This window comes from Epinephelus moara, chromosome 14 (assembly GCF_006386435.1).
Source record: "Epinephelus moara isolate mb chromosome 14, YSFRI_EMoa_1.0, whole genome shotgun sequence".
In the NCBI taxonomy this organism is placed as follows: Eukaryota; Metazoa; Chordata; class Actinopteri; order Perciformes; family Serranidae; genus Epinephelus; species Epinephelus moara.
Window position 1 is genome coordinate 33,753,248 of NC_065519.1, and position 13,757 is coordinate 33,767,004.

Genomic DNA, 13,757 nt, shown 5'->3' on the forward strand with positions numbered 1-13,757 from the left:
TTGTGATGGTGTTGTGCTGGACTGGAATAATTTGAGAGGTGTTTCTAATACTCTGCCCCCCTCATGTATAATATCATGCAGTCCAGTACAATACCGCCTTTAACCACAGTATGAGCTCAGTAATAAACATATAATTGTATGTATGAATGTATATGAGTGTATATATGAAATCAAGTAAGTGTGTTTTATTGCACAGTAAATCATCTTTTTATTTGTATTGTGTCTTAATGCATTTGATTATGTTACAAACCTCAATCATTTCTCCCAATTGGAAACTCTGAGGTTTCATCACTTTAATGTCATCAGTCTGTTGTGTATTTAATCAGTACTGTGTAATACTTTCATATTTGTTACAGCCAACACATGCCTTATAGAAATGTCAACTTTTTACAGGTGTTTTTCATCAAGGAAACTCTTCAAAATGCTGCCACGCACCCTCTGACGACCTATGGCACAAGTGAAATATGACCTTTAAAACATGTATTAATGAAAAAGACCTTGCCTTACAATCACAACAGCAGCCCTGTACAACAGGGATTAGCTTCTGAATAATGTAAAAGCAAAGGTACAATGAAAAAGACTGAGAAAAAGTGAAAATGTGTCAGGATTTTCCATTAAACGCTGCTTTCTGTCCCCAATATCGGAGCAGAGTATTCCATAATTTACATAATGCTGCATTTTACATCAGTACAAACTAGAACAGGATCCATATATGTTTTATAATCAGTGTTATCTTTGTATTTTTTTTTTAAACACTGTGTGTCTGAGAGACGGGGTGCTGTAGATACCGCGCTCTTCTCCAGGGTGTTAGATGACTAACTAGAGGCGGCTGCTATGGCTGGGCTGTTCTCCCTGTCCTTATTTCAGAATAGGGCAGCAGTGATTGGGTTGGCAGAGTGGGTGACGAGCATGGATGTATTATTAGAACTGGATACCAGATCCAAAGATGGTGTCTGTTCGGTCCAATGAGAATTACTTGCATGGTGCACACACCAAAAAATGTTTAGCTTCCACTGAATAATACCCTGAGGAAAAGTGTTAGGGGGTAGGTACAAAAAGTTGCCCACAGTGTCATATTCGTGAATCCAGTGATTACTTGTCTAATATAGTGGTTAAAAACAACAACGAAAACAACAATTATAGGATCAAGAACAAAGGCTAACAAGCGACCATTATGTGATGCCTTTGTGTCATTTATAGTTTTCCCTTTAATTTTTGTACATGTGTACAGCCTTTGCTTTGACATTGCAAGCATCCTTGTTCCTGAAACACATCATGAACGCACACAGCGCCATACTCATATAGACAGTGGTGATCAGAGGTTGCGTTAATCGAACATCTTCTGTTTTAAGTATGATGGAAAATCTAAAAGCCATTTGTCATTTTGTGAGATTAGAACACTGAGGGTGATCTACTGCAACTCAATTCACACTCCTGTCCAGTTGGTGCCATGCGCATACTAATTAGCTATTGTCTTGTCTTGTCTTTGATCTCAAGTGCATGACCACATTGTCAAACTGGTTTAAACCATCGCATTGGTAAGCCATATTGCTATACGCCATTGGAAAATGTCATGGCAGCTGTGTGTTTATATTGACATGTGTCGATGGAATGATGTAAACTCATGCACTAAGTAACACGCAAGAAAACATTCCACCGTAAAAGTTGCCGGTAGCTGCCAGTGGTGGTCTTTGAGCAGCACAATAGCTTAAATAATTTTTTCTTGGGCTGAGGCTGCTAATTGTTAACTAGTTAAGATGAAAAGGCAGCAAAATATCCTTTCATTTTATAGTAATAGCTAATGTACGTAAACTAGCCACTGTAGGAACTAGGGTTGGGTCGGTTCTCGGTAATACCAATTTGGTTCGGTACTCCGTCTTGGACCGGGTTTCTTTTTTTTGAGACCGACTGGACCGCGGAACGTACGCGCCCGGACAAAAAGCGGATGTCCGCAAGCCCTGTGTGCGCAAAGCTCAGATTTTACGACCGCGCGGACTCCGCTCCACACACCAGTGTCACACAAAAGACTGCTCGGCATGTACTTTTCACATCGCGGGGATTTTTCACGGACATTTTTACAGGAAACTACAACGCGGAAGTGCACTCGACTATGGAAGCCCGAATGACTGCAGACATTCCTCGCGGAGTCCGCTCCGCTTATAGTATGCCCGAGTCTGTGAGCACCTGTCTGCCTCTTCGCCAAGCGCACAGCGAGCAGGAGAGAGAGGGGGGTGGGGGTGGGGTGGGGACTGAGCTAGGGGGTGCAAGTGCGCATGCGCCGAAGCCTCTACTGTAGCCTGGAGTTTGTTTAACAGTGACGGAGAGTCGATAATGCCGGACAATTTAGTCTTGAAGAAATCAAAGAATGCGCCAACATGGCAACACTTTGGCTTTGAGCCAGACGAAGGAGGCAACCCTTGTTTGCACTGATTGAGTAAGCTAAACCTGCAAATTTATTTGTAAGGAATAAAAAAAACAACGTGTTACTGTCACTCTGTTGTCCTATGGTCGGTTTTTATTTTAAATGAGTCAATTGCGCCCCCAAGTGGTGAAAATCCGGTATTCCTGACTTGATGCGGTTTTTCACAAAAACCGGACCGTTTTTTTTTTCTCATACCGACCCAACCCTAGTAGGAACAGTGGTTACTGACCAAACGAGCCTCAACTTGATGTGTAAGCACCATAGCTGCACTCTTGTGTGTAAACAAATAGCACTACACCCTATAAATGCATTATCTATAAGCTTGTTCTGTATATTAATTGTTTAAAAAATAAAAAATAAATAAATGAAAATCAATTGCTTTTAAATATGTCTTTTTATTATTGAAAAATTAATATAAAATGACAGGTAGATATAGAGGATTTAATTTTTTTCAGCGGATTGTAAAGAATCCGTCATAATGGCTCAAAATGATGTCAACAAAAAAAACTAATGCAACCGCTGGTGGTGACATCATTCAGAGAAAAAGAGACTTTTCCGGGCATAATAGAAGTTTTACAAAGATGAAACCCAGATAGTTTAAAAATATACAATACAAAGAGTGATAATTGACCACTATCTATCTATCTATCTATCTATCTATCTATCTGTCTATCTATGTTTAAAACCAGAGGTGTCCTGGTAACAGTTTTACAGATGTGTCTTATACAATGGTGGTTACTGGGAAAATGCTTTTGGGCCGTGGGAGATTTTTTTTGTTGGAATCCTAAGAGTGGCCACTGGGACAGATTGAAAGCAAGGCTGAGTGGCTGCGCTGTATCCAGTTCTAATAATACATCCATAGTGATGAGCCCTGGGAATGTGGGGTGGAAGAAGAGAGACAAGAGTGTGCGTTTGTGTGTGTGAGTCTGTGTGTGTGTGTGTGTGGGTGTGAGGGGACACCTCAGAGGTCGTCTGAGGAGGCAGTGGAGCGTGCTGAGAGGCTGCCATCACACAGCTGCCACACCAACTGGACACACACACACACACACACACACACACACACACACACACACACCACATTTATGTAGAGGCATGAGCACACAACACTGCACGCACAGAAAAGCAGAAAGGTACACATAGCAAAGAGCAAACACAGGCGAGCACACAGTCGCTTGTCACATGCAAGTCACTTACTCAAACAGACACACACACACACACACACACACACACACACACACACANCTGTCTGTCTAACACACACACACACCATGCCCTTGGTTGCTGACTGTCTGTCTAAGGCCCTGTCTACACTGATACAGTTATTTTTACAAAACAGATATTTTCCAATAGTTTTGGCCTCCTGTCTGCACACAAAGTGGTTTCACGTCTCCTAAAACATGCATTTTTGGACATTTATGAGGTGGAGGTTTTTTTTTTAAACTTTGGTTATTTTGTATGTGTTTGAATGTGTAATACAGAATGTTTGGGAAATGATGATGTCATCTCCTCAGTCTGCGCATATCTATTGTTGCAATGTGTAATGAGCATGCACCAGGAACAATAACAACAGCAGACTAACTTACAGGTTTGTGTATGTTTTGTTAGCATTTACTTACAACTACTTTCCACTTAAACTTGGTATTGCTGCACACCTTCATGGATGAACGGAGCTGTCTGCTGCACCCAGTGTTATCTGGCCCATCTCATCATCTGCGGTTTAAACGTGCAATATGTAATTTTCTGCTGCTAGGAGTCTCAAACCAAAACAATAACAGAAGACGGAGTTGGATGACGTCACGAAGTAGCGTGGGATCATGGGAGTTGTAGTTATATAACAGATACAGATGTAACGTTCCTCACTCCGTGTAACTGAAACCGACCGTGGCACAGAAATGCTCATGGACGAGGTATATTACTGAAGTTATATTCACTTTATGTTTCACTTTATGCAAATGGGGTCCGTCGGCCGGTGTAGCAGCCCGAGCCGATCTGGTACCTACACCGGATGGTCAAACTCTGATCTAACTATCAGTAGTAACGTTACTTAGGCTGACCAAATGTCCTCTTTTGCCCGGACATGTCCACTTTTCACGTCCCGTCCGGGGCGTCTGGGTTTTTTTTTATAAACTGATTATAATGTCCGGTTTTCCGCGTGTTAAAGTCATGGCTCTCTTTTTTAGTGACTGTCTCGCTAACCTCAGTTATTTACACTCTATTCAGAAATGCTAACAGTTACTTACGTTAGCTGAGCGGTTAGCAATCTGCTAGTTATTTGAGCAAACTGCTAGTTACTTAGCTTTACAGTTAGCGATGGCTTCTCCCTCTCTGCTGCTCTCTCTTGCTCAGTGCGTCTTCTGTTTAGCTATTCCTCTGCCTCTTTTATAAATGTAGTTCATTTACCGGCATCAGCTCAGCATTATAGAAACCTATCGTTAGATGTTGTGGCAGCGGAGGCCGCTGGCCGGAGCGCTGGTGCCCCGGCGGGCAGCAGTGCTTGCAATACACTGGTGGAAACGATTAATATTTCGATAACATCAGCCAGATGTTTGCTTACCTGTCTAGTAGAACACACGCGAGGTCGGCGTCGAATTGTAGTCCTAGATTTTCAAGAAGCTCTTTCCATCTCGGAAAGGCCACACCAATATTTATCCTGGATTTAGCTCTCTTCTTATCCCAGATTCTTCTGGGATCGCTTGGTTGACCCGTACGTTTCCGTTTTACCGGGCTGTTTACCGGGACAGCTTCGGTGTCAGAAGGTGCAGCAACCGTCAATGCATAACCATGATTCATGACGAGTTAGCTTAGCCTAGCAACAGTAACGTTCATTCTCTGACGTCTCATCCAGTCTGCTTCTTCTTCTTCTCCTTCATTTAATGTTTATGGTAACTGGAGTTACGCCGCCATTGCGACCTAATGACACGGTCCGTAACTGTTATTAATATTTCATATTTATCTGGGTTTGAAAAATTGTTGGAAACATTTCTGATAATCAAAGTACACAACTAAACAAAATATATAATATTGGTTTAGTCGTTTTTAGAAATTTTTATATGGAAAAACTACATATTATACCTTTAAAGTCCACCAGAAATGGATCAGACCTGGTCGAACCAGCAGATGGTGGAACAATTCTGATAAAGGGATTGTTGTCGATGAGGTGTAAAAGTAAGACTCTCACATATTCAGGGAATCACTCAAATCTTTGTGTGAGCTCCTTCGTCATATTGAAGGGAACTCAACAGTGATGAGATCATCAATAGGTGTTCACACTTTACTGGTGTTGTGATAAAGGGGGACTACGGAAGACAGCTAACACAAGCTAGTATTTACAGTCGTTTTTGTGTTTTAGTGTGGACAGAGACACAGTATGTTGTAATATGAAGGTCATGTGGACAAATATCCGCTTTCAAAAATATGTGGATACGCGTAAACAGGGCCTAAATAAAACCTTGGATTGGAGAAGTCAAGAAGTGACAGGGATTCATTCAGTCAATTGCTCCAATGGTTCAGTCTTTCAGGTAAACTAACAGTTGTTTGTTCTTATCAATGACTCAATCAATAGATTGAGCTATGAAATATAAAAAAACATCAAAACCTCCCATAAGGCAGGTTGACGTTAAAATTGCTTGCTTTGTCTGACCAGCAATTCGAAACCCAAACAGGTTCAGTTTATTTTCACAGAAAACAAAGAAAAGCATCCAGCCTCCAAAAAGCAAAACAAAATTATCAAAATTGATGCAGATTATTTTTCTATCAACTAATAGATTATTTGACTCACTGTTTTAGCTTTATATATTTTACTTGTGTATATGTTTCTTATGTATTTGACATTCACCTGTGTTTTAATATTTTTGTCTTTTTTTGCTTTTTATATCTGTACAGCACCTTGTACACTTATGTTTAAAAATGGTAAATTAATAATGATGGTATTGGTATCTATTAATTTTTTACTGTAAATAAAAAGAGAAAAATACGGCTAACAACCACTTACATGCAGATATATCAGTTCTGTTTTTCTATACATTAAGTTATTTCTTATATAAACATTCATGTCCATATGAAAGTAAAATCTAGTTGTTGTTTTCTTGGCTAAGCTAAATTGAAAGCTATCTACCCTGTAACTAGCAGTGACCTAGTAATGGACCAGTCATTTAAAAAAAAAAAAAAGGTTAAACCCCACAAAACTTTATTTGAAATTTTAGATCTCAAAGCTGTCAAAGATAACAGTTTAATTTTAGGGAAATCTGTATAAAATAATGCACAAAGGTATCTTTCAGTGCACTGTGATATCAGAGATGATACTGTGGTCTCTGCTAACAAGCCCTGTGCTGCCGCCCCCTCCTTCCCTTTGTGCCGACGGCCAAATCAGCACTGTTGCATCTTTCAAAATAGCACAGCGGGAGGAGAACGGCCAAAATGGAGCGTGCAGGAACTCTATAATTTGTTATGGGGCTGACGGAGAGCGATATCAATGGTTCAACTATCTTATCTGGGTCTGTGATACACATCTTGTAAATATATTCTCTCTCCCCCCGTCTCTCTCTCTCCTTCACCCGACACACCTCTCAATCTCTTCGCCGTGTTGCCGTTATCATTGCGATGGATAGCCGGGTGATTATTATTCCTCTAGCAGAGCCCACACGTACACGCCAGCTGACCTCACTCATCACATACCTCAGAAACACAGCAGACACAAACAAAGCACACACACAATGCATCGCATGCACACACACGCAGCTAGAGGTTGTGAGGTGGGTCGCTGATAACCTGCAGTTACAAGGTTAATGTGTGGTAGTACACATGCTCCATGTCAAGCAGGAACATTAGTGGTCTGTCGCCTCGCACTTTATCATGAGCTGAGGAGAAGCTTACACTTCATTAGATTCATCAACAACTACAGGCAAAGAAAACGTATCATAAAAAGGAAATTCACAGAGATTCCCTCTGCCAGTCAGTCCCAGCGTCTCCACAGAGAACATCATGCCAGACAGACACACACTCCTGAATGCACATTTCACATATTTTTCTGGACAAAAACAGAACTCAGAATTTGGATCAAAGCCGTAGCAATGTGCAGCTTTGTTCTTTTTTTTCTTCCTGTCTTTAATTTTGCTGCTTAAATTATAACCAAACAAAACTGCAGTGTTGATAGTATTATTCTTAAAAGAAGTAAATGTGGTAAATAAAGATTTACTGTGGGTCATAGTCAGGGCTGAGTATCATTTGTAATTTATGCCAGTAGGATACCTGACTTTTATCTCACGGCACTGAAGAATATGAAAATTATGAAAGGATTTTTTTCAACAACTTTTTTTCTATTCAACAAGCCAAACCTTCGAAATGCATCAGTGTTTAATTTTGCCTGACACAATGCAGCTTCAAAATGACTGTACTTTAATTAAATACAGCATAATGTTTTAACAATATTATCTAAGTGAGGGAATATCAAAGAATAAGTGACGTAAGGATCTGAAATATATTTAATACCAGCTGTCTATCCTGTCACCAGATCCAGCCCATGTACCTTTACACGTTCAAACTAAAGATAAAAGCTATAGGTTTTTATCAATGTCAGGCATTAACAGTATATTGATTAAGTCTAAGTAAGTTTAAGTGTCTGTTCGTCTACGTACTCATGGATTAGAGAGAGGCTCATGCTCATGACAGCGTGGGTGTTCGGCCTAGCAGTAGCATAGATTTGTAATACTGGACTGAATACTGGATGCCAAGATGGTGCCTGTTCATTCCATTGGGGTTGCTCTCCTGGTGAATATGCCAAAAAAGTCTATCTTCTGGCTTTACTTTCGTGGTATGCAGCCCACCGAATATACACAGGAAGTGTTTCTCCTGGTTGTCTTGCCCAGTTCATAGACTTTACATTGTGATAATGTCAGTTAGAGTTGTAAATTGTTTCAAAAATATAAAACTTTCATGGATCAAAAATAACATAAAAAGACAGAAAAAGTCATAATTTACCTAGTTTGCAGTGTTGTGTCGAGTCTTACAAATGTCTCTTTTACAATGGGGAAAATGCTATTTGGGCTGCAGGGGATTTTTTTGCTGCAATACTGCAAGAGACCACTGGGAAAAATTGGCTCAAGACTGAGCGCAGTTACTGGGAGCCTGAGCAGAAGATGCATGCTTTCCTCTGTGCGGTGATATGATGGTAGGGTTGAGTTTGGTAGAAGAAAAAAAAAAAAAAAGTTCCCACAGGAAACAAACCTCGGACTTTCAAGTGGGAGACCGCTGTTTGTGTCCCATGTGAAAACAATAGTCAATGGAGCTGTTTTAATAGCAACAACGTTTGCTACCATAACGTAACGTCACGCAAGTGATGTGATGTTTCATTACATTAGTAACAAGCTTACTTATTTTAAGACAAGCCATGTTTTATTACCATGCTTTTGTTGCCTTAAGCTGGGGAAGAAAACCCAAGGTCCTGTGTCCACATAGCACATAACGCTTTTTTTTTTCTTGAGGGACGGCATATTTTTTTCAATTGAGCTCCAGCTTTTTCATGTGGCTGCTCCTAGCATTTCTTGTTGAAAATATGTCAACTTTTCAGGAAGGCGTTGGCAACGTCACTGCAACTCCTTAAGCTACTGTCTATCTAGGCTGTATAAAACTATCACAACAAAGACAGAAAAACCCATTCGTGGGAGCAGATCAGCCAGGCAGTGAATGTTGATGATGAGTGTTGTGCTTTCATCAGTGTACGTGTTAGAAGCTTGAAATTGTTTTGAGGAGAAAATAATGCAACATGTGCATCAGCCCCTCATAACAATGAAATTTAATTCATCAATTAATGCCTGGATATGGTTCAACATTGTTGATGAAATAATGTTAGTATAACTTTTAATTAATGAATAAGAAGCAAACAAAACATTTTGGTCAGTACCAAAAAGTATTCAATTCACCTAGATAGATAGATAAATGACAGAGGTTTTCAGTGGCTGGATATATTGGGTTTTTCTTAAGCGTTTGCAATACATGTGCAGTAATGATGTCTATTGGAGGGACAGTGGCAAAACACATCTGCAATACTTTAATTCAGCATGATAAGTCAAATTAGATGCATATTTCTGTATGCTGCACTGGAATATCTTGTAATTACATGTAAACACACGCTGAAATTATTAAGCTCTGAGAGTTTCACTTACATGACTCTTACATGACTCACTTCTGTCAGATTTAAATGCAGGCTGTTGGAAAACATCCGTCTGGTTTTAAGTCAGGTGCATGTTGAAATTTGCCATGTAAAAAAAATGCCTTAATACTGAGTGGCAAAGCTTACAGAAAACATGCCTCATGTTACTCCTTTTAAAATTTCAATCCTCAGTGCCACCAAAGCATTGCTTTCAAAGTCTTCTTCCTGGCACTGGCTTATTGTCAGCCATAGAATTATTGAACATATGTGGTTTTATCGGCTCAAGTAGCTGTACTTCCTCAAATTTCCACAAAAAATATCAATACAGTGACACATGAGGAGAGGTCTTTATAAAATTAAAGAAGGCATATGGCCATTTAAAGTATCACTGTCAGGATTTTGAGAAATGGCTCACATGAAATAAAAAAAGGAAACGTGTGTTTGCAAATTGTATTGAAAAATTGTTTTTCAAACCAGCCCAAGAGCGCAGCGCTCACCTCATGGTGCGAAGGTCCCAGCCTCGTATGGCCGTGTCATTCGCTGTGGCAAGCTGGCTGCAATTGTGGTGGGGGCTCCACTTGCCCGAGGTGAACTTCAGCTGACCTTTGCCCTCCAAGGTGGCGGTGCTGGAGACCTGCAGAGGACGGCAACACCTTCATTACCATCTCTGAGCAGGGACGTGAATTTCATCCAAATATCTGTGACAGGTTCAGCCAGTACGGTGCACTCAATCAGCATAATAAGGCGTTATTAGAAGTCATTTTCTCTGCAGGCCACACTCAAGACTACAATCGTTCAATATGACTCTGTAGTAATATTTTGGGCATTACTGGCACACCAACTGCCTGCAGATTTACACCATGCTGAAATATATACACTCTTACTGACATAACTTCTACCTACTTTGCAATAAATGTCTCCCTCAAGATGTAATTTTGGTCTGATTCAGTTTTAGTTTTAAGACTCAATACTCATTTAAAGCTGCACTAATCAATGTATCTTATATTAACAATTGATCAAATTACTGTGTGCAGTGTGAAAGGGGTTGCTTGAAGAGAGAAACTCACAGAAAATGTAACCCAACTTTGCAGTTCTTCTCTACAGAGCTTTTAGTCCTCTTTTAGCCCATTGTTTTGCTGCTAATTCTGCTTGCATCAACCCCTTTTCACCGGCAGGCGGTGGTTTTTAGAGAAAACCCCACTGTGTACTACCTGCCCAGCACAAAATTGTAGGCAAAAAAGATTAGCTACAAGCTGGTAAACATTAGCCTGCACACTGCGTTCATGTTTTAGCTGGAGAGGAGGTGTTCATGTTAGCCCATGTCTTTTTGGGAGAGGGGATTTTTGTGTTCTGTTTTGCCCTAACAAGTCATTGGTGGGTGACAAATCTATCACACTATCCTCACTTTCAGTTGACACCAAAGCTGTAGTAAAGGCTGTTAGGATCAGTTACCTGACAGTTTTTCTCGTAATTATGTCTTAAAGTTTTGGCTCTTTTTCTCTAACTGGAAGAAACAGAACTTTCTGAACTATTGAACTGGTCTAAGACAGGCCCTCAGGAAGTATGCAAGGCTTTGATGGCAATTTTCGTAGTGGCCAAATAGAAGAATTACATCTTGGTCTGCTAAGTGATGCCATTGGACCCAAAAAAGCTTTCCCCCATAGACTTACATAGTGAAAAAGACATCTACAAATCAGTGGATTCATTTATTTGATTGTCACAATACCCGCAAAATGACTAATCTTATTATCTGGATTTGATCCATTTGGTCCTATTGCATTTCAAAAATCTAGAAGGGCTATGCGATTTAACCATTTTATCCCCATTCAAGTCAGCAGAACGCTTAACATTGAGTTAGCCGCCTGGCCAGTAGAAGTAAGCTGCTCGGCCGGCCACAGTCTGTAGTGCACTTGCTCTATAGGCCCAACAATGTGAAAGATCCAGGAAATTTTATACCCCGTAAGTCAAGCTTTTTTGGCGTCGTGTGTCACAGGGCAACTTTCATAGGAATGAATAGGGCCCCTCCTCAAACACTGCATCCAGTTCTCTTTATACATCAATTGTCTGAGATGTGAGTGGAAATTCTGGAACCAGGCTAGGTAAACACAGCGGAGCATTTAACAGCTATATATTTTCCTCAGGAGTTGGTGGAGAGCAAAACAGAGCTGAAAGACGGACTGAGGAGCAACTTCTAACGAATGCTAATGTTGCTCCGTCTCTGCTGGGTGAGTAAATTGGCAACTGTTTGCCAACAAATTATCGATATCAGATTCTTATGTGATGTCAGATGTTGTGTTTCAGCTTGCTATGCTTTCCCCAAATGGCCAAAATATCACTTAATACAGCTTTGAACTACTTGCTAAGATAGACAGCGTGCAGTGATGAGACTGCATAATAAAGTAACATCAAACTCAAATTCCATGTTTCCAAGTGATACCACTTTCACCAGTAGTTTTAATATTTTCTAAGAATCTGCTCCGCACCTGTAGCTTAAATAAAAAAGTAGCCTCTCTCTATGCCTGCAGGGTGCTCCAACATATGGATTAGCATGTTCTGTTCTCACTCCAATGCCCAGCAGCAAGACAGGACCTATACAGCGAGAGCCCTCCAGTGTGGGCGCTGGGAGGCAACAGCATGCTCCTATCTCCTCTGTAACCTGCTGCTCAGTCAGCAGACCTACTGACCCCGGGCTCTCCTCGGTCCCATAGCAGGGCTCTATACACTAGATCGCTCAGTTACTTATGGATCAACTGTCAAGTCAAAGATGAGCCCTTGGGGGATTCAAGACTGATGAGTGTTGAAAGCTGAATCAAAGTAGCCTGTTTAGGCTGGTTGAAAAATCATTCAAATTTATTGTAATTTCTTCGGTGTTTCAAAAGAAAAACATTTAACTGACAAAATGTCACTGGATCCAAAAATTAGAGCAGTTTAGCTGAAAGGCAGTCAGGTTAAATTGCAACATTTAAGGCTTTTCAAACAAGACGACATGCTTGTCATTGGATATTTATCAAACCTGCTTCGTATATTTCACAGGGCAACAATGAAGGTGGAATTAATCAAAGTCAAAACACTTCAAGGACTTTGAATTATAAAGCATATCACTTCATCAGGCTACTTTAAAAAATGGAATCCAATTAATTCAGCAGGCTGGCCTTGAAAATGATTATCTTTCCCTTAAACTATGATGCATCTAACAATTCTAAAAAGCAGCATCACACTGCTCCATTTTCCTCTGCTCTCTGACTAGCTGCGGGTTTTTTATCCTCATCTTTCTCTTTCTACCATTTCTCTCTCTCTCTCTCTCCCTCTCTCTCCCGTCTCTGCCTGTTGGAGCAGGGATCATCGATCGCCCCGTCACCGCACAGCTCCCTGGCACACTCTCATTATTTCAGCTAGAGAGGACAGAGGGAGAGCGAGGGAGAGAGAGGGAGAGAGAGACAGGCCGATAGAGCAGCAGGGAGGGAGGAAGACTGAGAAAGAAAAGCAGATAGGATAAAAGGAAGGAGAACAAAGAGGGTAAAAAAAGAAGAAAATAAAGGAAAAATAAAGGAAAGGAGTGAAAAGAAAGGAGCTGAAGAAAGGTGGCAGAAGACGGGGGACAGATAAAATCGGACAAGAAGAGAAGCAGGGTTTCCTCTGTGGCCTTGATGTAAAATTCCATGACTTTTCCATGGATTTTCATGATTAAATCAGAGTGCCTTCTCCTTTTTTTCCATTTTATATGTCAGGTTATGGGTTACTGAGCATACCAATCATCACCAAATCAGATATGTTACAACTTATCTTATTAAAGGCACTTTGAAGTGGCAGTTAGAACACCTTTACATTGCTGATATACATGTTTTTAACAATGTACTCCTCCTCACAATGGCTATCCCTACAAATCATTCATTCCCTTAAAGCTTTGGTCTACAGAAGTTAGGGCTAAAGGTGTTAATGTGACCCAATCAAACTATTTGTTAGATAGTCGAAAGGAGTCTTAAACCCCCGACCCCCACACCTTTTGGACATCAGAATTGGGGGAAACTACGTGTGACAATTTCTGCAACTCTACAGAACTGACAAGCTGAGAAGTGTGCCCACTTCACACAACCATTGGCCTGCTGTGTGGAGGTGAGAAAGTAAGCAGGGTACTAACTTCTCTCTCAAGCTCTCTTTTTCATTCTTTACACATCTTATTCTAGTGCT

The 13,757-nt window shown here is 40.6% G+C and overlaps 1 protein-coding gene across 1 annotated transcript in view; it reads right to left on the reverse strand.

Moving 5' to 3' along the window:
• The window catches only part of eipr1 (EARP complex and GARP complex interacting protein 1), an 82,967-nt gene that overhangs the window by 22,848 nt on the left and 46,362 nt on the right, over positions 1–13,757 (reverse strand). The window contains exon 6 of the mRNA XM_050062578.1: positions 10,067–10,203. Coding sequence (XP_049918535.1) covers positions 10,067–10,203 — 137 coding nt within the window. The remainder of the gene's footprint in view (positions 1–10,066; positions 10,204–13,757) is intronic.